The sequence below is a fragment of the Vigna unguiculata genome, chromosome 7, assembly GCF_004118075.2.
Source record: "Vigna unguiculata cultivar IT97K-499-35 chromosome 7, ASM411807v1, whole genome shotgun sequence".
In the NCBI taxonomy this organism is placed as follows: Eukaryota; Viridiplantae; Streptophyta; class Magnoliopsida; order Fabales; family Fabaceae; genus Vigna; species Vigna unguiculata.
The window spans coordinates 17,328,806-17,350,530 of record NC_040285.1 but is presented as its reverse complement, the minus strand read 5'-3'; the positions used below and the strand labels follow the sequence as shown (position 1 = coordinate 17,350,530).

At 34.3% G+C, this 21,725-nt stretch overlaps 2 protein-coding genes across 2 annotated transcripts; both read right to left on the bottom strand.

The window, feature by feature from the left end:
* Positions 1-11,914: 11,914 nt before the first annotated feature.
* Positions 11,915-12,544, bottom strand: LOC114192324 (ethylene-responsive transcription factor 1B-like). The gene has a single exon (XM_028082014.1). The coding sequence runs from the start codon at positions 12,542-12,544 to the stop codon at positions 11,915-11,917; it is 630 nt and encodes a 209-aa protein (XP_027937815.1).
* An 8,184-nt stretch (positions 12,545-20,728) lies between these two features.
* On the bottom strand, positions 20,729-21,493 carry LOC114192322 (ethylene-responsive transcription factor ERF096-like). The gene has a single exon (XM_028082013.1). It carries the CDS (start codon positions 21,463-21,465, stop codon positions 21,037-21,039), a length of 429 nt encoding a protein of 142 aa, XP_027937814.1. The 5' UTR covers positions 21,466-21,493; the 3' UTR covers positions 20,729-21,036.
* Positions 21,494-21,725: the final 232 nt, after the last annotated feature.

Genomic DNA, 21,725 nt, shown 5'->3' with positions numbered 1-21,725 from the left:
TGCACTCAAAAACCACAATTGTTTTGCTGGAACATACTGGAATAGACCAACTTTGGATTGATCACGTGCCTCAACCAAAGCACCGCTTGAAAAAAAAAGTCTGCCTGTTATTCCTGCTGCACCGTAACAGGCCACAAACTGATTTGCTGCCACAACAAGATTGGCACTGCAGTGTGGAAATGTGGGGCTGCCACTTCAAGTTCTAAAGAACACAACCACGTGAAGTGCTTTATTTGTCAACCTTGCTCACCCTTTCTACACCATAGGCACCGAGTGGGGAAGCTGCAACATTTTGAATCTGCCAATGCGGCCAATATCTAATGCCACCTCTTGAAACTCAACATTAATGAACAAGGATGCACCAAACTACTGCCACCCTTCAAATTCTGCACCAGAAATACACTCACCGCAACCGAACAAATTGGCTGCTGTTGACAAACTTTTGCTAAGGCGTTGTCCACTAAGAAAAACAAACAAACACGTGGGCTGCAACCAACTAACCGAACCAATTTTGCTTGCACACTGAACTTACGACAATATCGGTGGCTTCCGCAAACTTCTAACAATCTCCGCCAGAGCTTTGAGGTCTTGAGGCAGCGTTTCAGAATTTGTCGATTCTTGGGATGCACACTCGCAATAGCAAGGCACAACAATATTAAGAAGAATGCTCTGATCAACTCCAAAATAAACTGCAGATAGTACCTTTTTGGGTCAAGACCACTTAAAAACAACGAGTCAAAAGCCACACGAAGAGCTACGAAAAAAAAACCACCACAACTTGAATGGAAAAGAAGACGAGAGTACAAAATGAACCACGAGAAAACCAAATCAACGAACGAGAACAACCCGACAGAACCCAAAAAGCGAAGAACTTGAGAACGACAATCCGAAACGAATTCGAAAGCGAAACAACCGAGCTCTGATTACCAGATGATGAAGGATCGTCTTGGATTTAGGGTGGAATTCATCTAGAACGAAAATGGGTATGAACCCTAGAACGAATGGGGGGGAAATGGAGGATGTCGATTTGGGGGTTTTCGGAACGAGAGAAATTCACGCCACTTGGAGGAGGTTCCAAGATAAGTGAGGAAGATCCGCCACTCTGAATCGGAGATTCAAAGATAAGGATCGGTGGTTCTGGGGAGAACATCGAGACTTGAGAGAAAACTCAAATTTTCATATAACTCAAATCTAAATACAAAGTGTGTCACAAGGGCTTATATACTATGGGCCGAAACACCAAAGGCCCTACACAACTAAAGGTCCGATAAAGCCCAAACAAAAACATTACAAAAATTATAAAAGAGTTCATGTTCTAAAATCTGAAGCTAATCCGAGATCTCTTTTAAGGTCTTGGACATGATTCCATCAATTGCTCTGAAATCTTTGTGACCATCCTGAACCACGCCTCCATCAGTGGAAGAATCTGTGCATGTTGTTTTTTATGAAATTGTGGACCTTGAGGAGAACCCTCTTGAGTCAAATAAAACAAATGCAGGTGATGAAGAATATTTCAAAGAAGCCCTTGATGAGATGTATCTAAATGAAAATCCACTGATTGAACCTGAAGATCTTGCCAAAAGCTGGAAATCACCTAGAGGATTATCTCTAGAAAATGTCATTGGAGATATATCAAAGGGAGTAGTTACTAGAAATATGTCAAATTTCTGGATGAATGTTGCCTTTGTTTCACAGATAGAACCCAAAAGTGTAGAAGAAGCTCTTCAAGATGATCAATGGTGTATAGCAATGCAAGAAGAGCTGAATCAATTTGAAAGGAATGAAGTTTGGGAACTCATTCCTAGAAATGATTCACACCAAGTCATAGGAACAAAATGGATGTTCAGAAACAAGCTGGATGAGGATGGAAACATCACTAAAAACAAAGCCAGACTTGTAGCAAAGGGATACAAACAAGAAGAAGGTATGGACTATGATGAGACTTATGCTCCAGTTTCCAGGTTAAAAGCTATACGTTTACATCTTGCCTATGCTTCTCTCATGAAATTTAAACTATATCAGATGGATGTCAAAAGTGTTTTCCTAAATGGATTTATAAAAGAAAATGTGTATGTTGAACAACCACTTGGATTTGAAGACTATAAGCTTCCTAATCACATTTATAAATTAAAGAAAGCATTGTACGGATTAAAACAAGCACCTAGATCTTGGTATGAACGATTAAGTACATTTTTGTTAGAAAATGATTTTGAAAGAGGTAAAATTGATTTAACCTTGTTTATTAAAAGAGTAAATGAGCATATTTTGCTAGTTCAGATTTATGTAGATGACATAATATTTAGGTCTACTGATAGTTCACTATGTAAAGGCTTTGCAAGCATAATGCAGGGAGAATTTGAAATATCAATGATGGGAGAATTGACATTCTTTTTGGGTCTTCAAATTAAGCAAATGGAAAATGGAACTTTCATTTTTCAATCTAAGTACTGTAAAGAAGTACTTAAGAAATTTGGAATGGATACTGCTAAGGAAGCAAGTACTCCTATGGGAACTTCCTGCTACTTAGACAAAGATGAATCAGGAATAGAGGTAAATCAAACTATGTTTAGAGGCATGATAGGTTCTTTGTTGTATCTTACTGCAAGTAGGCCTGACATTATGCAATCTGTGTGTGTGTGTGTGCTCGTTTTCAAGTCAATCCAAAAGAATCACATCTTACTGCAGTAAAAAGAATTTTAAAATACTTAAAAGGAACTGCATGTTTCGGACTTTGGTATCCTTCAAAAGCATCTCCTAATTTGATAGGCTATTCAGATGTTGATTATGGTGGTTGTAAAATAGATAGAAAAAGTACCAGTGGTACTTGTCACCTCTTAGGAAGTTCATTAGTCTCTTGGCACTCTAAGAAACAAGCTTATGTAGGTTTGTCAACTACAGAAGCTGAATACATAACAGCTGGAAACTGTTGTGCTCAAATTCTTTGGATGAAACAACAATTAGAAGACTATAATATCTTTCTAAACCATTAGGGGTGGCAAAACGGGCTGGGCCCAACGGGCCAGCCCATCAGCCTGTGCTAAAATGAATGGGCTGGGTTGAAGATTTCAACCCGTCAGCCCGTTCTGGCCCGTCCCGTCCAGCCCGTCAACTTGACGGGCCAAAGTATGGGCTGGCCCGTCCTGGCCCGTTGGCCCGTTTTAAAAAAATAAAATAAAATAAAAATAATGAAAAAGATTATTTTTTTAGATTATATATTTTAAATGTAGAAATATATAATAGTATTGTAATTTAAATCATTAACACCTACAAATTAAGTTTGAATTATTAGTTATAATTGAATAATTTAATATGTAAATTTAATAATTATTTTAACTTATCTAATTAAAAACATTAACTAATCAATTAAAAGTTAAAATAATATTTTATTTGATTAAGTATGACTTTAATAATAATTTATATGTATATATAAACAAATTTAAAGAATAAAACAAATTAAAAAATTTGAAAACTAATTAAAAAAATAAAAAAAATAAAAAAAAAAACTAGACGGGCCAGCCCGGCCCGGCCCGTTAGCCCGTCCTATACGGGACGGGTTGTGATTATTGACCCGTTTCTATTTGACGGACCAGCCCGTCCCGACCCGTTTTTTGACGGGCCACATACGGGCCGGGCCAAAACGGGCCGGGCTGGCCCGTTTGCCACCCCTATAAACCATATACCTCTGAAATGTGATAATACCAGTGCCATTAGCTTAACCAAAAATCCTATAATGCACTCTAGGACAAAGCACATTGAAATAAGGCATCATTTCCTAAGAGATCACATTAATAAAGGAAATTGTGAGATAGAATATGTAGACACAAAGCATCAATTAGCTGATATCTTTACCAAACCTTTAACTAAAGATAGATTTTATGAACTAAGAAGAGACTTAGGCATATTAGAAATCTCTTAAATTACCAAAAACTCAAAATCCTTAAAAAATCCGAAAAATAGCGTCAATAATCAATTATAAGTGTCAATAATCGATTATCAGCCACTCTTAAAAATCCCAAAACATTCTGGAATAATCGATTATTTGGGGCAATAATCGATTATCCTTAAATTCTCAACCTTAAAATTCAAAAACATTTTGTAATAATTGATTATTTGGGGCCATAATCGATTATCCTTAATTCTGAGCCAAAAATCAAAAACTCATTGGAATAATCGATTATCACTTAGTATAATCGATTATCAGCTCGTCAGGATTCATATGTTGCCCAATTCATGAACCAATAGTCGATTATCACCTTCTGATAATCGATTATTACACGTCGTTGCAACGGCTATATTTGCATCAAATCGCGTGTATATGGCCATTGGAGACTCTTCTCTATAAATATTAACCATTTTTGTCACCAGAACTCTCTTTTCTCTCCATCAACACTCAAGAACCTCTCATTTTCTCAAAAACTCTCAAAATCTTCCCTCTCCTTTACCTCAACCATGGCTGAACCCTCTCGTAGAAAGATTCCTACACGCAGAAGGACTGCATCTCGTGCCTCTCAACCCTCAACTGCACCTAGGACAGCTTCCATTGAAGGATGGATTTCGGATGAAGAAAGAAGATCTGAATTCATCACATTGTGGAAAGACAAACCCCCCATCACTCCGAAATTCATCCAGTCTCAATGGTTTGTAAATCGCCATTTCACAATTCCAAATTTTCTTGCTGAACAAGGGGTCAAATTCTTCATAGAGATGCATGGCACCTACTACCCCGATTTGTTACGATCGTTCTATTTCAATTACAAATTCAGAGATGGAGTGGGTTTTACAAAGGTGAAAGGTGTTGAAATTATTCTGGATGATGATATTTGGGAAAATGTTTTACAATTTCCTATTCATGATGGCACATCTCCAATCCTCACTGCTGGCATTGAAGGGTTCAACCGCATATTCGCGTATAGATCCTTTATGTGACGCCAGGATCAAGAAATAGTTCGCCAATTGCTAGTTGGACCTCTCAAAATCGATGAGTGCCTACTTCACTATCTCATTATTTGGATTTTATGTCCATGTGGTACAAACCACGCACAATGCAGTGAAGCAGATCTTATGATCATTTATGCCATGCTCAACCACATCCCTATCTATTGGCCAAGCATCATTCTTGACACCATGCTCAAAGCCAAGAGATTGCCTCAATATCCACTCTCGTATTCCTTGTTCATCTCTCGTATTTGTTAGTACAAAGGGGTAAATGTCTCTGATGAACAGTCTCATAAGACCACTAAGGCAAACAAAATTGCAGAAAACTCCTTGAAGCAGATGAAATTTATTCCTTTTGGGAATACCTACATTCATAAGGATGATATGCCTCCCTCGGACAATGAAGAAGAAGAAAATCCTCCCACTACTCCTATTCCTCTTGTTGACACAAATATTGGATCATCCAGTGGTGTTGGTGGCTCATCCTCTTCTTTAGAGGATCACATTTTAAACCTCAACCAAAGACTTGAAGAATTCTTTCTTCTCTCCACTCACAGACATGAAGAAGTCACTGGATTAATTAGAGGACTAGATTGTAGGATTTCTAATTTAGAACATAAGTTTGATAAGTATGATGAAGATGATGACATGAGTCAAGACTTTTAAAAGTTTACATCATAGTTATTCTTTATTGTAATATGTTTTCCAGTTTTATTATTTCTCAATAAACGTCTTTTTTATTCTTATTCTTTACCATTGTCAAATTGAGGGGGAGCTTCTCTATTAAAACTTTTTTCATATCAAAACAGGGGGAGAAAAAGTTTAACAAATCTACTTGTAAGATATTTTGATTGCAGATACTTTAAACATATTGTTTTGATCATCATCAAAAAGGGGGAGATTGTTAGCAAAAGCAATACAAGTCTAAATGTTGAAGCAAGATTTTGATGATGATAAAGAAGCCTGAAAGCCATCCGGAAGTCAATATGAAGACCATGTGTTGTTGTGTTTAAAGCTATCTTGTAAAATTTAATTAGATTATTTAGAATCAGTACTGTACAAAAATAATTCTGGTATTTCTCGAAAAATCAAAGTGATAATCGATTATCACTTAGGATAATCAATTATCCTAAGCTGAACCATTTTTTTCAAGAATGCACTGGAATAATCGATTATCACCTCTGATAATCGATTATCCGTTCAAAAATTTATTTTTCATAAACCACACTGGAATAATCGATTATCACTAGTGATAATCGATTATCCTGGTCAGTTGGGCGCGACTGTTCACGTTTTTGACCTAATTTCTAGAACCCTTATTTAAGGAACCTCAGAGTTACTTCTCACTTACCTTTTGAGAAGCTAGAGTGCTAGTGCTATGACTGCAAGAGAGTTTTCTGAATGTTCTCAATAGAAGCTTTGAAAAACCTAGTGTGGGTAGAGCGATAACTTTTCCTGAGAGGTGTTCTAAGAGATTGAGTGCTACTGTTGTTGCTAGGAAAGCTAAGGTCAAGGTTCTCTATGTGATTCAGAGAAAGGTGTTCATCTCTTGTGTGTTCAAGAGAGGTGTTTTCTTTCCTTACACTCTTAATATCTGATTATAAATTTGTTACTTGTTAGTGATTTAGTTAATCTCGTTTTTTGAGAGATTAACAACTGGAAGTAGGGTCTTTTGATCCGAACCAGTATAAATACTTGTGTTCAATCTTCTTCTCTATCTCCTTATTTTATCTGTTATTGTGATTAAAGGAAATTAATATTTGATTTAATCGATAAATTTTGGAAAAAATTTAAAGTATTAATTTTATTACCAAAAGCCAATTCACCCCCCTCTTTGTTGTTGTCCAAACGCTTAAACATTTCGTTGCGCGATACCAACAGAAAGTAGTGGAATTGGCCTGTTTTATTATAATTGTCTCAAAGTCTTTTATTAATTTGCTATTTCATTCTCAAATTCTTCTCTATATTTTTGCATAACATCATATAGTTTTAATTGCATTAAGATAGATTTTTATAAGTTAAGAGTCAAATATTGAAAATCAATTTTGTATTCGTTGAGATACGACTCAGGATTAGCTTAATTCTATCTAGTTGGTTCACTACTAACTTGGTAATATTGAAGTTGCTAGCGTTAAGTAGTGTTAATTTGAACGCTTCACGACAACGTTATCAAGAAGGCTCCTTCCTAGGCAAGGAATGTCAAGTCCGCACTTTAGGGGAAGGAGTCCTTTGTTCAAGACAGGATTGCCAATGAGGTCTCCCGCTCTCTAGACTGGCTAGCTTTTGGTTCAATGCTTTCGGTCTGGTGTTTAGTTCGCAAGGTGTCGAGGTCCTTGTGTTGTTGTTCGTTCTCTTGAATCAGCATTTACATATGATTCTGAAGGTTCGTCACCAGATTGGATTTCATCTCGTGTGATACTTATGCTTGGCTTCTAGTGGATACCATGAGAGTGTGAGGGTGGGCGATATTTTACCGGAGCCCCACGGTGACAGTGAGCGTCAATGTTCTAATTAGAATTATAATTTAGTTTTGACCAAAAAAAATAAAAAATTATATTTTTTTAATTAAGTGAGCTCATGAGCCAACCCATTTAACCCATCAACCTGTGATGGGTCGAGCCGGATTACCCATTTTAACAACTCTAAAATTTAGATTATGTTATGGATGAAATTGTATGTTTTTATAATATTTATATTTAGTAAAATAAATATGTATTTAATGCAGTTTATTAACTTATCATGTGTGTATTCATATTGTGATTATAATTATTATATGCATGTTGACACTACTTGTGTTATGCACAGAAAATTTATTGCTTGTGTTTTAAAATCATATAGATTTATTCGGTTCTGTGGGTAAAGCAAATTTCCATAAAAAATATATATATATATATATATATATATATATATATATATATATATATATATATATAAATTTTTTTTATGTATTGATTGTTTATAAGCGGGTACCTTATGTATGAGGTAATTATTAAATATTTTTATTATATTATTAATAATTAATAATTTCAAATTATTTACAGTTTGAAAACTACTAATATTCTTCAACATTAGCGATAATCATTATGTTTTGAAGGCGAAATGCTAGAATAATAGAGTAAACGAGCTGGTAAATATTTTGTCATTATCAATTCATTTTGATATGAATAAAAGGGTTACTGTATTTTTGATTTTGAATGCAAATACTGGAAATAAAATTTGTTGAATTAGTGATAAAAATATGTGAACTAAAATAAAAGAAAAATGAATGAGAGAGAGTTTGAAATAAAAGAAGTGTTTGAGTTGATGAAGTTTTTTGGTTTGCATAATTAATTTGTTTTTAGCATTCCCAGCGCAGCAGGAAGAGGATCTAGCGAACTTGGTCATGTCTTTCTCGCTTTTCTTTTTCTTTGTCTTCATTCTTTCTTTCTTGCTTATCCAAATTATTATCGACGCCGTCATACACATTAAATATTGCTGAACCAAAATTATTCTTCTATATAATAATATCTTGCTAGTGCCTTCCATATGCATTTCATTTACAAAATTGTGCAAGGAATATTGCACACGTGAGCATTCACCCCATTTCAGACAAATAAAATTTCCTCTCGAGAAAATAAATAATCCACAACTTGGCTACCAGTTTTCCTTTACTTTAGGGCTTACTTGATATTATGTTATGTTCTAATATCATTTTAATATAATCAAATTTAAGTAAAATTTAAATCTAATACCATTTTTTTATGATAGAGTATATATCATAAAAATATGTACATTATTTTAGAAGTCAATTTACTAATACTAAATTCGAACTAAATTAAATCCACTACTTTAACATACTATCGGAATCTAGTACTAGTTAAACTTTCTGAGTGCCTCATTATTTTTTTATAGTTTGCATCCTTCATAGTACTGGTATATATACACTCTTTAATAGATTACTGAATGCGAACAACGGTTTCAATTTGTAAGCCATTATTTTAAGGTAATAATTAAAAAAAGTTTCAAAGATAGTAGAAACGTTTACTAAAAATAGTTTATTCATATGTGATAATGGTATGAAGATTGTCTTTGTAATTAATCGTAAATAGATAATTGATTTGTGACTTTTACAATTATTATTATATTTTTTATTTACTATTATCAAGTGATGAATCTAAGATATGCTTTAGTGGGGACAAAGAAATAATTTGTAATACTTAAGGAGAATATTACAGCTTTACATAATACATAATTATGGGAATAAAATTAGATATCTATGATTTTACAAATTAAGCCTGTTTTAAAAGTGTCATTGTATAACTTTTGTTCAGGTAAGTAATGAAATTAAATTATTAATTTATTATCTTTTTCTCTTTTATAGTTGTTCATATTTGTTTATTTTTGTGAAGACGCTAAGTGTGACATTCCATTTTAATAGTTTTTAAGCTACTAAACAAAACATCATATCATGATTTAGCAAAGCAGATAGTCAGAATAAGCCATACATGAGTTTAATACAGTCATCCAAAGTAATCGTATGAATTGCCAACCATAAGTATGACCTATGCTAGGGAAAAGACATAATATATACATCCCAAAAGGCTCTAATCCCAAGTGATGAACAAAATACTACTAAGCATCTTTAGTCGTGAGTCAACTCCGGTCCAAAAGGGGAGTATCTTCACCTGGATCCTTCTCTACTCACACCAATTCATAGGTGATCATTGCAAAAGAGGACATACACAAAGAAAAACAAGCCCAGACAAAAAGGGTAAGCCAACAAAATGAATCAAGCAGTTTAATTATAAATATAAGCAAGTAATTTCACATCCATCAGAATAATTTAAGTCACCACCACAATATAACACATATACATGACTCTAGACTCAAAATCTAGATTATGTAAGCAACATTGGATCTCTTGATGGCTTGCACTTGTGAAGGTTCCCAAACTCTGCAGAGTTTGGGCTCAAGGGGTTATCACCCAACCACTCTCAAAGTAAGTCCCATTCGCGTCTATGACTGATCGGATCCCTAGACTAGGACCTCTTGCTACTCCTCACGACATAGTCCATTACACTCTACATGAGTCTTAATGGATTATTGGAGCGTCAGGATGCCAACCAAATCTGAGTCCTTAAGTTCTTACATACACTAAATACTTCCCTTAGAATTTCCCCTGAAATTCTAGTTCAATCACATCTTTTCACAATCTCATTCCATGAAATTTCGCCATGCATACATATATATATATATATATATATACTACCAACCGTGATCATCCAAACATACTATGAACAATAATCACATTATTTCATTTAACAAAGCTTTATTTACCTAAAACAGAGAAAGCAGCATAACTCTGCAGTGACACTCGCTCAAGCTAGAGAATCTCGCCTAGGCTAGAGGGTGATCTCCCTGAAGCGGGCCTCTCTCGCTTGGGCGAGACCCCAAACAGTGGGCAACCTTAAGTCTGAGTGAATTCTCGCTCAGGCTAAGCTGTTTCGCTTAGACGAGAGGATCTCTCGCTCAAGCGAAACCAGCTCACCTAGGCGAGACCTTGCGCAGTGACAGAGGTGAATTCTCTGATACTTTCGCTCAGGCGAGAGCCGCTCGCCTGGGTGAAATCATCAGAATCCCAATCTGTTTTTCACATGAAGAGCTTCGAAATTCATACCAAAATCCCAATTTCACACAACAAGTAGTTTCAAACATCAATCTAACACAAAATCATGCAATCCAAGTACTTAAGGACACTTTATACACGAAAATTAAGTAAAGAGTTAGCTTCCCTTACCTTTTCACTGAATTTTGAGCTTGGTGAAGTTAAATTAGTTGTAAAAGGTAGAATTCTCAATTCAACCTAAGGAATTCATCATCAAGACACAGAGAAGGAAGAATCCCATAGTTAAACTCAGAATCAGAGACAAAATTGTGAACTCTAGCTAGAACTGAAACAAAGTAGGAGTGGAAACTTACCTAGGAGGAAGGGAGTTGAGAGAGGAAGCAGTAAAGGGTTCTGTTGAATTTGTTCTTCTAGAATCTGGTGGAAATTCAAAGAAATGATGAGAGGGCAGTTTTTTGGAAGAGAGGCTGAGGAAGAAATTAGGAGCAGAAAAGCAGAAGTGAGGAGGAGTTGGCTTTTTGGTTCTTCAAACAGAGGGAAAAGAGAAACAGACAAAGAGGGGTTTCACACTAGGCAATTGAAATATCTAACGATGTATGGAAGAAGATAATTTGACAAAGTTTTTCTTAACAAATTACTTATTTAGATAATAAAAGTACTACTTTATCTCTTAATTTTGGTCAAAAATTTTAAAAAATAATCTATTTAATTTTATTTATAGAAATTTTGTCAAATTTATCAAAATAAAAGTTTGTCAAAAAAAATTTTCAATAATGTATTAACTATTGATGAATGTGAATTATATATTTCAATTTCCATATTTAAATAAAATTTTGCTTTCTGATGTTCTAAGAGGAAAATGGCGCGGGATTTACTGATAGGTAAAAGTATAAGGATAATGATATTATAACTTTCATTTTATTAATTTCTATTATTTATTTTTTAATGTAATTTAGTGTAGGTCATTGATCAATGTATCGCTACTTTTGTTAGAATAATCAATTATCCACATTAAATCACGTTAGAAAGTAAATGATGAAAGTAAAAAATAAGAATCAAGTATAATTTTTCAAAGTATAAATGTGCTTTCTGATGAACGTATCTACATTGAAGATTCACAAGCAAAAGCGAACAAAGTAGTGTATAAGAAGAAAAAGGACACTCAATTGAAACAGATGTTAGAAGGTTTAGGTGAAAAAAAAAACCTATCTTTAACATTTTATTTCAATTTATTTCAACTGATTTCTGAATAAAAGTTTACCAAAATAAATGTTTAAACTTATTTCAGAAAGCTAATGGCCATGGTTACAGCTCTCATGTATACAATAAGTTTAACAATCCAAAGAAACCCTTAGTCATCTATAGTTGATAAGCTTACAAAGTTACACTTTGATCTGATATGCTGAGAAGTTGCTCAAGATATTCAACTCCCAGACACTCTAACACCACCAGACTTTGTGTTGGATCCTGAGAGGGGTCTTTCCCTTTACACTTTTTAGGTTTTGAAGACAACTTTCTTTGGATGCAGTGCCTCTCCTTGAGTGCAAGTGCAGGAGAAGAACCAGTGAAGCATGTGTATTGAATCTCTTGCAAAGATTCTTTGACCCTTTTGACTGGAAAATTGAGGACAGCACTGTGGCCTCTCATGGAGAATGCAGCTTGGTCATAAGCCAAAGCAGCAGCTTCTGCACTCTCGAAGGTTCCAAGCCAAACCCTTCTTCCATTCCTCGTTGTGTCTCTGATCTCTGCTGCGTATTTTCCCCATGGCCTCTTCCTCACACCTTTGTACGACCTCTCCTTCTTCTTCACTTCTTCACTCTTCGCCACCAATTGCTTTGCCTTGTTGGTGTTTTCTTCTGTTGTACATTCCTCAACCATGTCGAATGAAAGCGAATCATGGACTGTGTCCACAACATGATTGCTTGACAATGATTCCAACAAAATTTCTGAAGGCTCCTCAAACATCTTCCTATCTGGCTTCTGAAACAAAGGGAAAGTTGTCATAACAGGAAACCGCTTTCTGTCGTTTCTTCATCTCTCTCGGTTTTAATTTATTAGTCAAGTCTCAAACCACACTTTCTCATTCATTCCGGTATTAATTAATTTATATTTTTTTATCATTATGATTATTTATTATGAGTGCCAAATTTTATGAAAGATTCACTTCTTGAGTTAAAAATAATTTGTCAGATAGATGAAATCAGTGAACCTTTTTCGTTTTATTGTTGTTTAATTCATAGTTGTCAAAACTTTTGGAGGGAAATGTGTGCACCATTAAGTTTATTTATATACAATATTGAGTTTGAATTTAAGTTTGCAAATAGAAAAAAAAAAAAACATCGTAAAAAAGCAGAAACTTCACTTTAACTGATTAATAAGTTGTTTCGTTTCGCAGAGATTATTTAAAGGCAATCGTGTATATAAGATAGAAACCAACAAAACAATATCTTTTATCTATTTGAAAATATATCATAAAATTCTCTTTAAAAAATCTTCACTTAGATATAAACTTTTGCTAAAATGCTGAAACATTTATATATAAATTAGGAGAATAAAAATACACATACAATAGGTGGTGTAGATATCTGTCATGTATTATCGTACAAGAACGACTTAACAGACACTAATGATTCATGTACGCTAATGTTTTAAATATTTTTTGGGACAATGCATAATAACACACGACCTAGAAGCTTGCATCTTACATAAATGTTGACTAAAATAGAAATCAGATCCAAACAAAGCACCATGTGCATACACCTCTGCGTGCTCTTACTTGTCATCGTAGCATAAATGATTTTAGTTTTATGCTTTTGGCAATAGTAAATTAATAATATCTCCTTCAAGCTACCATGTTACACAAAGACACGATAAAATTAAAAATAATATTATTTTTATTAATTTATTTTATTTTGAATAGATTTTAAGATGCAAACAAAGTACCATGTGACCTACACCTGTGTGTGTTCTGAGATGTCATAGCATAAGTTATTTTAATTTTTAAAAAAAAATGAAACAAATTCCATACGTTATGAGATGTACTACAACCATGAACAATACAACGTTAACTGTTTTTGTCGGAGTATATAAATTATCCAAACTGCAACTTGTATATGCAGTGCACAATTCTATGTTTGTAATGGTTTTTAGGAAGTTTTCTTCTTTTTTATTTTGAATTGCATTTGGTGTGAGATTTATTTGTATAAATCAATGACTCATTAATAAAAATCTTAGTAATTTTATCTTCAAATGCTTTTTTTTTTTTTGCATTATCTAAATAGGCTACATAATAAATTTCTATATGGGTGACTTTGAAAGAGGTCATTTACAATTTTTTGGATTTATTTTATGTTTTCATAAAATGCGTTTGGGGGAACTTCTAGAATTATGGCAATAGCTTATTTTAATAAGTATTTAGAATATCCAATGAAAATTGCTTATAACTTACATAAAATAGTAATTATATTGTTATCTTTAATTATTGAAATAGATTTTATTTTAGTGTTTGCGTAATAAATAATAATTCAACAAATACTTAACTGTTTATTTAAACACACCCTAAGTAGGGGTGCATGCATGCGTGTTCAAATAGTATAATGACCTAACTGTTATGTAGAAATAACTCCTAATCTAACCTAAGGTAAGGTAAGGATTGTTACTTGCACCCTGTTTTTCTCCACACACACTCTCTTCTTTTGGTTTCTGTATATTCCCCTAAAATTACTCGTTTTCAAAATATTTTGAAAACAAGTAGATTTCGATTTTAAAAAAATGTTGAATACATGTTATAAATCAATTTCTAAAAGGATAAAAATTGAAAAAATCACATAAAATAGTGGAGTTGTTATCATTTTTAGGGAAATGCTAAAATAAGGATAAAGTTAAAGAATTTAAAATTAAAAGTATTTTCCAAGTATTTCTGCTGATAAAAAAAAAAAGTATTTTCTAAGCGCAAAAACAGTTCAAATACACTAAGCCTGTCAAGTTTCAATTATACAAATATGGCCTTTTCTTTTTACAACCCACTATTAGTGACTGCACTTCATTCTCGTTACATCACGCCATCATTGCTGTCATCGCCGATCCGATCCGTTCTACACTGTATTTTTTAAAAGGAAAAAAAAAGAAAAAAGAAAAGTTAGTTTAGAAAAAAGTTTACTAAGCTATCATTTAAATTCAGAAAATTGATTCTAGAAACTATTTTAATAAAAACCGTTGCAGAACATGTCTACAAAACTTATTTCTAAAACCTTGTTCTAAAAAACTTATTTTGAAAGGTGTTATATATATTTTAAAATACACTTCATATATTTAGAATTTTGTTTTCTGAAATTTATGTTATAGAAATCTTGTTCGGAAAATTTCAGAAAATTTGAAAAATTATAGGAACAGATGATCAAAAGTCACTTTTGGAGAAGACATTTTAAAATTGCTGGAATGCCGTTAGAAATTATGGGGTACAGAAAGAAAACGCCTGCAAACAAATCTTGAACCACTTTCACGAAAACAACCATATGTATTGTGAGCTCGGTATTTACAAGGGGCTTTTCTCATAACACCTCCAAGATTTCCTCCTGCATCCCCATATTTTCCTCTAATGCCTAATTTGTCCCTACCAATTATACTTTTTAAATATTAAATTAATTAGATTAGCAGTAATTACTATTTACCAAATTTAAGAGAGTCTTTAATTGAATTTTTAAATTTAATGTTTTTCTAAATCCATTGATTAAATAAATCAGATTTCAAAATCCGATATTTTCCTAAATCGGATTTTGAACATCAAATTTTGAAATCCGATGTTTACTGAATTTTTTTTCCTATGTTTTTCAAAATCCGATTAAAACTTATACAAATTGGATTTAGAAATTGTGCTAAAAATCATAAAAATAAATAAAAATTTGGTCGTTCTTACTAGAAAATTCAAAATGTCAATGTTGGAAGAAGAAGAAGGCTGAAGTGAGAAATCCAAAGCAATAAAAATGACTTGCACATAATTATAAAATATGAAGACAATAAATTTGTTTGATAAATAGTAATCACTGTTTACCTAATTAATTTAATATTTAAAACATATAATTGGTAGGGACATATTAATTATAAGAGAAAAAAATTAAGGGTGCAGATGATATATTTGGAAGTATAGGATTTGGAAGTATAGGAAGAAAACCCTAGTTACAACTCGGTTTGGAAAAGTGCAATCAAGGTTCTTTCTTTTTGCACTCCCTTTTTTTTTTCTGCAACCCAAAATTTTAAAATGCCAAAGTTAATTCCTCGGTGAAAAGGTAAAAGCCTAATCCTAGTTTTGCTTTCCCCTCAATCACTTTCGCCGCACTTCTTTCCAAAATCAGAATTTTGTCATCGGAATTTGACCTTATTTGAATTGGAAGCATATGGTTTTGTTCTCTAATCCACAGTAGACATGAATTCTGGCAAAACAGAATTTCAATAATTTCCATTCTCATCGCAGTGAAACTGTAAAATCCCAAAAATTAGTCCGTTAAATTACTAAACAAAAAGTCATATAAGGATAAAGTAGGCAGGTAGTCAGTAAACCCATCCAGGAGTATAATACAGTCATCCCAAAAGAGCCTGTTCTAACTATTGTACTGTTCTCTAAAACAAACTTAAGGAAAATAAACTTTATACATTCCAAAATGCTTTCTCTAACAACGCAGATTGAGAGTAAGAGAACATTAAGAGCCACTAATCAAGTCCTGTCCAAAGGAGGAGTCCCGTCACCTAAATTCTTCTCTGCTCACACCAAGTGACAGGTGATCATAGCAAAAGAAGAAGTTCAAGGGAAAACATGACAGGCAAGAAGGGTAAGCTAACAACTCATATAGTAAGAGGTGAAATTTTCCTAAATAAAATACCAACAATTTTATACACATCATAAAATGAAAACAAATCACTATTTCAAGACGTATAAGCATCCGACCCTGACTCAATATCCGGATTTTGTAAACAAATTGGAGCTCTTGGTAGCTTGCACCTGTGAAGGTTCCTAAACTCTGCAGAGTTTAGGCTCAAGGGGTTATCACCCAACCACTCTCAAGGTAAGTCCCCTTCGCGTCTATGACTGATCGGGTCCATAGACTAGGACCTCCTGCTACTCCTCACGACATGACCCATTACACTCTACATGAGTCTCAATGGATTATTGGAGCGTCAGGATGCTAACCAAAACTGAGTCCTTAGATGTTTACACACACTAAATACTTTCCCTAGGAATTCCCATGAAATCCTAGTTCATCTCACCTCTTCACAATTCTCATTTTATCAATTTTCCTCATACAATTAAACACAGATACTACACCTCATCATCATCCAAAATACTGAAAGCAAATATCATTTCTTTTCAATTAATACAACTATCATTCATTCAAACAGAGAAGAAAGTATAACCCTGCAGTGGAACTCGCCTAAGCTAGCGAATCTCGCCTGGGCTAGAAAGTAGTCTCGCTTAGGCGAACTACTCTCGCCTGGGCGAGACCCTTTACAGTGACAATCTTGAATATCAGAGCGAGTTCTCGCTCAGGCCAGGCTGATTCGCCTAGGCGAGAAGATGTCTCGCTCAGGCGACCCCAGCTCGCCTAGGCGAGACCTCGCGCAACACTCAGAGATGACTTCCTGATACTTTCGCTTAGGCGAGAGTCACTCGCCTAGACGAAATTATCAGGTTTCCTGCACTGTTCTTCACATGCAAAGTCACGAAATCCATACCACAACCCAACTACTCATCACACACAGTTTAGAAAGGAAATTTAACTAAGGATAGTCTCATTCAAACATACAAGGAACCTAATGGCTCGAAATTTGATCGAAGGTTAGCTTCCCTTACCTCTTTTTGCTAAAATTGAGCTTGGCAGAATTTGAAATGGGCACCAAAGTGGCAGGGATCTCAATTTGACCTAAAATTTCATTACCAAAACACAAAGGAGAGGAAATTTCATAATCAACTCGGAATTCAGGGATGAACGGATGAGTTCTAGATGAAATTGGGCTAAATGGAGAAACGGAACCTACCGAGGGGGAAGTGCACTGATGGACGAAGCACCAGAGGGTCCAGCTGAGTCCAATCTTGCAAGGTCTGGTCACAAAACACAAGAAACTGGTGAGGGGATTAATGGAATGGTAGAATTTAGGAGGAGAGAACTGAGAGTAGAGAGGGAGAGTGGGAGTTGTGTTTCCTGATAGCTTTAGAGAGTGAGAGAAGATGGGTTTTGATTTTTAGAGGTTTTACAGAAACAAAAGGTCGTTTTCCATTTTCCCTTGTAATTTTTTAAATCTTTTTGTCCATACAATACATCAACTTTTCTACAAGAGTAGTTTGTTCCATGCTCACTGCAAAGCATAGCTGATGAATTTTATAATAGGAGGAAGCCTCAATTTTCAGATTGGTTGGTGAATTTGGTATGTGTAACAAGTGCAGCTGACTGGTAACAATAAAATTCTATAATAGAGGGATAAAAGACTCAATTACTGATGCAATTCAGCAAGGATACCTGGCAGATCATGGAGGCAAGAAAAGCATGAGAATTAAAATAACTAACTCTAGGGTGGGGGATTTTTATTTGTCAAAAGTTTAGTATATATATCATGGTGGCAAGAAAAACACGAGAATTAAAATAGCTATCTCTAGGTTGAGGGATTTTGATTGGTCAAAAGTTTAGTAAATATTCTGTTTGTTGTGGTGAGAGAAAGGAGGATGGTTTTGCTATGAACTTCTCTCTCTGGACCTATTTTTCATATTACGTATTTTTCATATTACGTTCTCATTCATACTGTTTTGGGTATTTTTTGTAATACTCATTATTCGATGAGTACTTTCTGAAATTCAATAATATTGCTACAAAGAATTGAATTTGTTCTTGAAATACCTTATTCTTTGGAGAATACTCACCTCAAAGACCTCACCATTAATGTGAAGTGTATTTTGGAATTAATGGAGACTCGACATCAACAAAATACGGTGCGATTCGAAACGTTAGAAGCTGCAGTAGATAACCTACTGAAGCAAAATATTGAGCGTGAGCATACACCTTTGATTGTTTCACCCCATTTCAAGTCCGTAACGTTAAGTTGGACTTTCCGCGCTTTGATGGTTCGGAGGTGTTGAAGTGGATTTTTAAAGCAGAGCAGTTTTTCTCCTATTATAATACACTGGATGACCATCGACTTACCATTGCTGCTATTCATTTCGATAAGGACGTCGTTTCTTGGTACTAGATGATGACGTGTCATGATTCTTTCCATTCGTGGGTTGCTTTTACTCGTGCTTTAGAAATGGAGTTTGGACCCACACCATATGAGTGCCTGCGATCCCACTTGTTTAAACTTACACAAATAGGTTCTGTGCATGATTATTATGTTCAATTCACTGCTTTAGCTAACAGAGTTCAGGATATTAGATTATTTTTGCGGGAGGCTTGAAACCTGATATTAGAAGAGATGTCATTGTTCAATCCCCTGTAACCCTAATTAGAGTTGTCTCTTTGGCCAAGTTACATAAGGAGAAGTATGTTGCCAAATCCAAACAGTACTCTAATTTTCCATCTTCCAAAACACAAGGTGAAAACCCTTCCCTCCCTCTTAATCAGACCATAAAATCCACTAGCCTACCTCCTCTCTTGCCTAGTCCCCCTCTACATTCGAGTTCTAAATGCCGGATTGACCATTTCAATATAGTTCTGAGAATGTATTCATATCCGTGAATATCTAATTGACTAATCCAAACTAATTTCCAGAATTCGGTAATGCACCCCTAATTCACCAATCGGAAATTTTGCTTAATTTGTGAATGCGAATCCGGAACACTTTTCGATCCCGAATAACCTAATGCATGCAGAAAAGGGAAAACTACGCACGAGAGCTTCTTCGTTAAGCACGGGGTCAGCTGCTCCATTCTTCCACCGCCTTCAAGTTGCCACCGGAGACGCTCACAGCAACGACGTCGGAGTTGACCGGAGTTTGAACTAGGAGTTGTTCTTCTCCTTGGCTCCCCTTCTGCATGTGACAAGCTCTTCCAATCTCCTCTCCAAAAATTGTTGCACTATCATCCATGATGATCAATGCCTCAAGAAACACTCAACCAAGAGCTTAAAATGAACCAGAAGAAGATGAAGAAGGTGAAGAGAACAAAATCATATTATATTATAATTCGTAAGGGAATGAGTAGAGTTTCCTAATTTAGGGGTGCAGAAAGAAAACATGACTTGCAGGCCTCTTTTCGTACCTCCTTACATTCACATTTCAATACATCATGCAGTATTCACAGTTATAATCCTTTTTGGTGATTATTAAACTAAAATCAATATAAAATTTTGTTATATCACATTTTCTTATAAAAACTAATAAAATCTGCTTTTATGGTTCAACTATGCTTACTTATTTTAGGATAATCCAATCAAGTATTTTAATTTTGTTAGAATTTTTCCATCCAACACAAGAAATAGAAATTAAATTTTCTTATCTTATTTTATTTTTACTTTTCCTATTTTCGTACTTTTTACTTTTTATTTATTTTAATTTAACAAAGTTTTATTTCTTGCATATTTCTTCCTCTTCTTCTATCGATTTTCTCAGTCTTTTTCTTCTCACAAATTGAACCTAAAAAACTCATAACAGGCAAAAGTTCTACTTTAATTAATTATCCTTTTATCTATCTATTCAGTTATATAATTGGAAATCACTTCTTTCATGCCCTAATCTTTTCATACATTACTTTAATCATATTACTGACGTCCATAATCAATCATTTATATGTTGAAGATATCATTATTAATTGTCACATCTTTAATTCTATTTGTGATTTCAATCTAAATTAATAAATATTTTTATTTATCTATACAGTGTATATTTTTCATCGTAGAATATAACTGTTCATTTATTTTCGGCCCAAGAATGATAATTAAGGAAACAACGGAATGATTTGATATTATGTCCAACAAAGTTAATACAATTTCCTAATCTTGCTGACTTCTCTGTGATGCTGATTGCTCAGGTGACTCCAGTGAAAACTACTCCTGCCTTTATATGTTGACTTTCTTATTTTAATACTATAGTGCTTATATATTTTTAATTAAGATGAAATTAAATATACATTTAGTTTCTCTTTTATCGTAGATCTTTATTTTGTATGTTATAATAATAACAATACTAAAATAGAAATTTAATGCGAAAAGGGGAGATGAAGCATATTACATATATAATGGCGAATAACTCTTTTTTTTCAATACTATATTTCTATAAGCCAAGTTATTATATTTTATTGATCGGAGACATCAATAAAACTAATTAAAAGGTTGAACCATATCATACTTAATCAAATATATTACAAACCGTACCCACTAAAATAAAATACTGCCTAAAGTAAAACGATTTATATTGAAGACATTATGGTAGGTATATGCTTTATTTATTTTATTTTGTTTCATTTTTTAGGTGCGTTGAAATGAATCTAGCATAGAAAATTGATCGCAAATTAATTAATGTCACTTCTTAGGCAAGTCTTTCTGGTAGGCATAGTCATCACAATCAAGAAGGTCCTCCAACAATTTGTCATCCAAGCACTCAAACTCAATAACTTGTTTACCATAATCATTTTTAAGCATGGAAGAAGATGAAGAGGAAGAAGAAGAAGAAGGTGCTAATGATGAAGAGGAACTCATAGAAGAGCATGAAGGATACTCATTTGGAAAATTGAGAACGGCTGAAGCACCTCTCATCTCAAAGGCAGCACGGTCATAAGCCCTAGCAGCCTCGACGGCCGTGAGGAATGTTCCCAGCCACACTCGGCCGCCATGGCGGGTGGGGTCCCGAATCTCAGCCGCGAACTTTCCCCACGGCCGCTGCCGGACTCCTCTATAGTGTGGCTCTTTCTTGGTGTGCAAGTTTTTATCCTTAGAGGAGTCCTCTTCCATTGTGGCTCTGAAAAGAATTACTAACACTTGTAACACTCCACCATTTATTTATACTTGCTACGCACAATGCACCTAACTTGCTACTTATTAATTAACTCAATTGAGTAGTGAGTGATCAAGTGCCAAATTCACCATAGGTTCAATGGATTGGAAAAGTAATGAATATGCTGATACCCCGTGATTGAGATTGTTTCAGAGTGTTCAACGAATGTGGATATGTATCACAGAATTTGGTGATGGCTAAAAGGCCTGCGGAGGGT

Coding starts and splice junctions, on each gene's coding strand:
- LOC114192324 (XM_028082014.1), bottom strand. CDS start 12,544: ATGACAACTTTCCCTTTGTTTCAGAAGCCAGATAGGAAGATGTTTGAG.
- LOC114192322 (XM_028082013.1), bottom strand. CDS start 21,465: ATGGAAGAGGACTCCTCTAAGGATAAAAACTTGCACACCAAGAAAGAG.